Source organism: Gracilinanus agilis, chromosome 4, assembly GCF_016433145.1.
Source record: "Gracilinanus agilis isolate LMUSP501 chromosome 4, AgileGrace, whole genome shotgun sequence".
Lineage (NCBI taxonomy): Eukaryota > Metazoa > Chordata > Mammalia > Didelphimorphia > Didelphidae > Gracilinanus > Gracilinanus agilis.
Genome location: NC_058133.1, coordinates 46097673 through 46105068, shown reverse-complemented (window position 1 = coordinate 46105068; position 7396 = coordinate 46097673). Strand labels below are relative to the sequence as shown.

The 7396-nt window shown below is 35.5% G+C and overlaps 1 protein-coding gene across 1 annotated transcript in view; it reads left to right on the top strand.

The window, feature by feature from the left end:
• Window positions 1–692: 692 nt before the first annotated feature.
• The window catches only part of SPATA1 (spermatogenesis associated 1), a 73442-nt gene continuing 66738 nt past the window's right edge, over window positions 693–7396 (top strand). The window contains exons 1-2 of the mRNA XM_044673693.1: window positions 693–734; window positions 2299–2405. Coding sequence (XP_044529628.1) covers window positions 693–734; window positions 2299–2405 — 149 coding nt within the window. The remainder of the gene's footprint in view (window positions 735–2298; window positions 2406–7396) is intronic.

Genomic DNA, 7396 nt, shown 5'->3' with positions numbered 1-7396 from the left:
CCCTGATAAAGAAAGTTTGTATTTCTGCATTCTGTATTTCTAATTTTAAATGAACTATCAAATCTTTTTCTTAAGGTTTTGTTTTATATTAAGTTTACTAATACTTTTTGTTTTAAATTTCCCTCTATATCTTTCCCTTTTACCCATTCCACAGAGCCATCCTATTTAACCCATATAACAAATTTTTTAAGGAAAAAAAGAGGAAGAAAAGAAAAATTAGTAAAACTACTCAATATACTGAAAAAATATAATAATATATGCAATGTTCCCCAATTTGTAGGCCTCTCCTCCAACCTCTACAAAGAAATGGACAATAAGTGTCTTCTCATGTGTCTTCTTTAGGATCAAACTTATTCCTTCTAATTTAGCAACACTAATTTTTAGATGTTTTGTCATTGTCTTTCCATTTACATTGTTTAGTCACTGTGTATATAATTTTCTTGGCTCTGTTTACTTTGTATCAGTTCATTTAAGTTTTTTACATGCTTCTATGTATTTGACATATCTATCATTTCTTAAAGGTCTTTTTTTCTTTTTAGCTGGCGTTTACATGACTTGAAGACAAAAGATGAATGGAATGCTATCATTAAGTCATCTAGAGGATTTAGTGACTCTTATTATTAAGTAATGCTTAAATGAAAAAGAAGACCACCAAGAGCAATTAAAAGCAATTGTTACTTACTCAGGCATCAATGACTACGTCATTCAAAGGAAGTCGACCTTCTTCATCAGAGGTAAAAAAATTATTTTTATATGAAAAATCTTTTAAACTTGGTTTTCAGCACTTTTCTAAATTAGAATTTATGAAAGACAGGTGCAAATTATGTAAAAAGGTTTTGTAATAACTTATCACTAAAAATTTGGTATTATTCATTTCCATTATAAAATTGCTTCTGAGCCATAAAAATGTATGGATTAACTATAGTTTCTTTGAAGTAGTTACCCATTCATTTATAGAACATACTATAAATAATAAGACCCAAACACTTATTTTTAATTGGCCACCATATGTCATCAAAAATGTTAAGCAATTTACTTAATTTTGAAATAGTAATGGTGTCATATATCTATTTCACTTAGCATGATTTTATCTTATCAGTATATTAACATGACATTAGGAAAATGTTAAACCATGTACAAATAAAAATTTTAAGAGTTTTGAAAGTTTTAGTACTTAAGTAATGATTTTTTAATTTTCTGATTTTCATTGTGTGGCATATGGCAATCTTACTATTAGAGTTGTCTTTTTTAAAAGAATGATTATTTTGTTTTTATTGTAGTAATTTTAGTATTCTCTCTGTTCACAGGAAAAGCATACATATAATGTTGTAACAAAAAATCAATAGAAATCCAAATATAAGTAGCAGTATGAATAGGCACTGCCTAACTTATAAATGCCCTTTTTGATGTTTTAGGGATGAAAATGGGCCCTTCAAGTGAGGAGAGCAAAAATTATCCCTTAAGCTATTTTCGATACCCTTTTTCTATACAACCTTTTTCCTCTGTACCTTTTCCCACATATTCAAAACCAAGGGTGACAAAGGTTTATGAAACTATTCAATTAATTTGTTTCTTAGGTGACTGAAGGTAAAGAAGGAATATTTATCAGTAGTTTCAGGTCAGGAAACCCTTTGACCGTAGAAACAAAGTCATAAAGGTGGCTTATATTCCCAGCCCAACCTAGTCCTCTAGGACAAACTTTTTTTATGTCCTAGACCATGATGGGCAAACTATTCCCCTCAGGCCAGATCCAGGCCGTAGTTTGCCCATCACTGCCTTAAGCAATTCCCTAATCACTACATCTGGATGTGGGGAGACAGGCCTGGATCTGGCCTGTGGGGAATAGTTTGCCCATCACTGCTTTAGAGCTTTTTCAGCCCATTACAGAGACAAACTATTATTTAAGCTATTGTTTAGGTTAAATTAACTTTCGTGAATAGATGTGTAAGGCCAACTACTGTCTGTAACATTGTTTATTTGAATAAATGTATTTCAACTTGCATCAAGAAACATAATGAATCTTCCTAGCATAAACCATTTGAGAGTTGGAGATTGTTTTTACTGTTTGTAGTTAAAAATACCTTTACAATGTGAAGGACAGTTTTTAGAAGCTTTTCATTTTAAATTTCCGTTTAGCTCAAGAGACATACATATTTGGCAAATTACATATTTATGTCAAATTTTTTGATTAACCTCATTTTTTTAACATTGATACTTGTTTTATTTCAATGTAATTTCAAGTGTTATTTCAAGTACTCAAAATACCTTTATCTGACAAACTGTTCTCAATTTATTCAGTTGGTGGAACTTCATGTTTTTTATGTCCCTGAAGGATCATGGAACTATAAGCTAAATACTATTTCGGTAGAAGTTGTCAGTAAATTTATTTCAGCTGGATTTATAAGGCAAGTATTTTTAAAGTCACATAGAAATAAGTTCAATGAAGAATCCTTTTTTGTCCCTTTTGTTCCCTTCCCTTTCCTTCCCTTCCCTAAAATTTCCTTCAGGTAAGAATAGTAGGGGGCCACATCCTGCCATGAAGTGGATCTAGGCCCTGGCTTAACTACATATTAACTTACCATAGGGAAGTGGTGTTCCTCTTGACATAATGCTACAACCCAGAGAATAAGTTTCTCTTGGTGGACTGCTATGGTTAAACTCTTAGAAGATTAATTATCTAAGAATAAGAGCTATAAACAGTGATTAACCAATTTAATTTTTTTCAATTCTTTAAATATTAATTCATTATATTAGGTACAGGGTATTATGCTAGGTACTAAGAACACAAACAATATTCCTTTGCTTTCAGAAGCTTGCATTTACCAGTCAGTGTATCTCACTCACAGAAAGGTAGAAAACTAGTTAATTTGAGGAGGCGTAGAGCCAAGAAGTGGGAGAGTAAAATAAAGACTGCTGGTGCTGAGGCCAGAGTTCCTGGACTAGTCTCTGAAAAAAGATACAGATTCTAAAAGATGGAGATGAAGGAGTAAGACTTCCTGCCCAGGCCTGTTGGAATCAATCTGTGAAAAGTCACCAAGACGAGGAAAGATCATCCTTGGATCTGTAACATCCTTTTATTTTTCACTGGCTGATTTTCTGGTGCTGTTCTTATTATACATATTTAGTTTATTTTTTAAATTACCTGCAGGACCAGAAAATGAAGCAGTTATGCAATTTCCCAATATTGTAAAGGACCATTCTATTATTACATCATCAGTTTTTATTTTTAAAAGTTGTGATATTCTTTATTTCTTTTTATTTTAAAATATTTTCCCATGTTTACATGATTCATTTTCTTTCTCTTCCCTCTTCCAGAGCCAACAAGCAATTCTAGTGGGTTGTACAAATGTTATGTGATATTCTTTAGGCTGCAACTAACAAAGTAGTGACAAGTGAAGTTTACCTTTAGCACTTACATTAGGACCTATTGAGCCTTCTCTTGTCTCTTTATCCCAACTAGAGCTGAGTTCCTAACCTTTTAGTAAACTAAGGATGAGTCAACTATACCTGGTGTTAGACCTGGAATAGTGATAGGAATAATGCACTTTGGATCATGCTTCCTAAAGATAACAGAAATCAAGGAAAGGATAGGTTTATCCATGCTTCAAAATCCAGGCTAGTCCAGTAATCATTTATTAAGTGCCTACTACTATTAAGTGCCATATGTCAGGCACTATGCTAAGCTTTGGGGATACAATTAATAAAAGGAAAGACAGAATCCTCTCAAAGAACTTAAAACCTAGTTTAAAGACAACATACAAAAGGAGACAGGAAAGATGTGGATAGATACCAGAGAGTATCATATTCCATGAAGTTGAAACCAGGTAGAGCAGCAGATACGAAGCATATTGGGAAATCATAAGTGCATCTAAATGAATAAGGGTAGATGAATTATAGTGAGCTAGATGTGCTTTTTGTGTCCATATCCTCAGATGAGGTAAAAAAAAGAACTAATTAACAAAACTGGTATGCTATTCCTTCCTCTAGAGGGGCTACCTGGGCTATGAGGAAACGGATTATTAGCTGAATTCTTCAGTCACCGTTGGGTCTTGGAGATTGTAGATGTTCCCTAAACATACTATTCTAGTATATAGCTTTTTTCATTGACCAAGTGTTATTTCTGACATCACCTGGTGCTATACTAAAACCAGAGAAAGTTGGGGTTATTGTGAGTGAAACTCGAGTTCTTGGCAAACTTTTTTTATAGCAACCAATAGAATAAAGAATGAATTTTCAATGAATTGGGAAGCTATAGCTGAAAGAGCTTGGGGTTTAATTTCTGTGATGGTAACAGGATGGGGGCTGGGAGCCTTCATCTTTCAAGAAAGATGAAGCAGAGACTTGCAGTGGACAGCCCACTACATAAGGATGCCTATGATGTCTGGCAGGAGTTCTATATTTGTTGTCTGCTTTTGTTGCCTCCAGTATGGTCTATAAATCAATCTAGGCAGCTTCCAATTTCCCCAGGTAGTTTTTTGCCATATGGACATTGTGTATATACTGCTAACTTGGTAAAAAAATCGAGCTGGAAATGATAGTTTTTGAAAAAGGGCTCTTTGGGGAAAGGGATAGAATGTAACTACCAAGGATTTCTGATTCCTCATCCTGGCATGGATGTGACTTTGGGCCCTTGAAGCCTTATTTGTAAAGTGCAAGACTTGACAGATTCTACCTCACTGGAAAGACATTGACTGGGCAGGATGGGGGTGGGGAGCAGTGGGGAGAGGGGGTGTAGCAGTAACAACTAGAAAGATCAAAAAGGCCTTATGTAACTAGTTACACCTGGAAGGAGCTAGGTATTTCAACAGTCAGATGTGGGGAGGGAGAAGCAAGGGGGAGCCACTGGCGTGGAAGTGGGTGATTTAATACCCTTTACAAGGAATAACAAAATAGGCTAGTTTAGCTGAATACATGATGCTGCAATAATGTGAGACAAATCTGAAAAGATAAATTTTAAATGTCAAAAAGAGGAGTTTTGTACTTTATTCTAGAAGTAATAGGGAGCAATTGAAGCTTCTTAACCAGGAAAGTGATGAGGTTGTGCCTGTGCTTTAGGGAGATTATTTTAGCAATATGTTAGTATCTCTTTGGGAGAGGAGAAATGACAGGCTATTAGTAGACTATTGTAATGATCCATCTGAGAGGTTATGTGGCCCTTAAATAGGGTGATGGTCACATGAATGGAGAGAAGGGCATTAGTGGTCACAAGCAATTTTGTGAAGAGTCAACAAGACTTGGTAGCTAGTTACTTTGGGAAATTGAATGAGTAGTAAGAGAGTGAAAAGTCAAGGATGACTTAGAGTTTGTGAATGTGAATAACTTAATATTGCAGTGCCCCTGCACTGGAATAGAGAATTTAGGAGGAGAGTTATATTTAGTAGAAAGATAAGGAGTTCCATTTTCTGTGTTGAGTTTGAAATAGCCTAAGGGACAAGTATAGGGAAATAGTCCATAGGCAGTTGGTAATGCAAGTCTAGAGCTTAGGAGAGAGATAAGAGCTGCATTTGTATAAGATATGGGCATCACATACAAAGGGATAATAATTGAACTCCCAGGATCTGATGAAATGGATCATTGAGATAATGTAAAGAGAGAAGATGATAGAGCCCAAGACATTAATCCTAGGGTATACCTATATATAGGGAGCAGAACATAGATGATGATCTAGCAAAAGACATTGAGCAGGAACACTTAGCCAGGTAAGAGAACCCAGACTATAGTTTTGTGAAAACTCAGGGAGGAAAGAGTGTCTAGAAGCAGAGAGTGAGCATAATTAAAAAGCTACAGAAAGGTATGAAGATAGACTTACCTCAAAGTTGTGATAGATTTGGTTCAGTCCACCACAATCCACAATAAAGCAAGTCACATGAATTTTTGGCTTCCCAGTGCATATGAAAGTCATGTTTATACTATATTGTAGTCTATTAAGTACAGTTGTATTATGTTTTTTTAAAAATGTATGTACCTTAATTAAAAAAAATAACTTTATTCCCCCAAAAAGTTAACATCACTTGAACTTCCAATGAATCTTACTGGCAGAGGGTCTTGTCTCAATGTTGATGACTACTGACTAATCAGGGTGGTGGTCGCAAAAGGTTGAAGTAGCTGTGGCAGTTTTAAAAAAATAAGTCAATAATGAAGTTTGCCACATTGATTGACCCTTCCTTTCACTTGAACACTTATAGGCCATTGTAGGGGTATTAGTTGGCCTAATTTCAATATTTTTGTATCTCAGGGAATAGGGAAGCCTGAGGAGAGGGAAAGAGATGGGGAACTGCTGGTAGGTGGTGTTGTCAGAAACGCACACAACATTTATCAATTAAATTTGACATTTACTATAGGTGTGATTCATGGTACCCCAAAACAATTACAATAGTAACATCAAAGATCACTAATCACAGATCCCCATAAGAGATATAATAATAATGAAAAAAAGGTTGAAATGTTTCAAGAATTACCAGAAATTGACACAGACATGATGTGAGCACATGCTATTGGAAAAATGGCACTGATAGCTTTGCTTGATGCAGGGCTGCCACAAACCTTCAATTTGTAAAACAAACCAGCCAACCACATGAAGTGTAATAAAACAAAGTGCAATAAAATGAAGTATGCCTGTATTGAGAAAACTTACTATATTTAGTGATTAGTTGTGATGACTCAGAAAATTCTTGTTTCCAAAGTTCTTGGCATAGTCAAATGATTCAACATCAGAAATGGATATGGTTTTTATCACTGGAAATGGCACTAAGAAGATCACAACTCTCTTCCTTGCTCCTGGACCCTAGGTATCACTGGACCTTTCCATCTGACATTTAGCTGAAACCTGTATGTACTGTCTTCCCCTATTAGGATAAGAACTCCTTGAGAGAAGGAACTTCTCTGGTTTTATCACTAGTGCTTAGCATAATACTTTGCATATGCTCTTCATTCATTCATAATAAGGGACAATGGAACTCCCAGTGGAAGAGGTGGATGGGTGGATGAAACTCTTCTACACATCTTTGTCCAGGAACAACGTTGGAGGAAAAGTGAGAAGTTGAGCATGGTTTTCTGAGAACTCTAGGCAACATGGGGATTATACAAAGCCAATTCCTGGATCCTGAGGATTATTGTGAATAAGGGAAGCAGTTGATCATGGAATGTCATAGTTGGAACAGAACTCAGAGGCCATCTATCTCACGCCAACAATTCTCTTTGATATACTTTATTCTTGTTTATTTCTTTATTTGTTTGTTTGTTTATTTCTTTATTTTAAAACCCTTACCTTCCATCTTGGAGTCAATACTGTGTATTGCTCCAAGGCAAAAGAGTGGTAAGGGTAGGCAATGGGAGTTAAGTGACTTGCCCAGGGTCACACAGCTGGGAAGTATCTGAGGCCAGATTTGGACCCAGG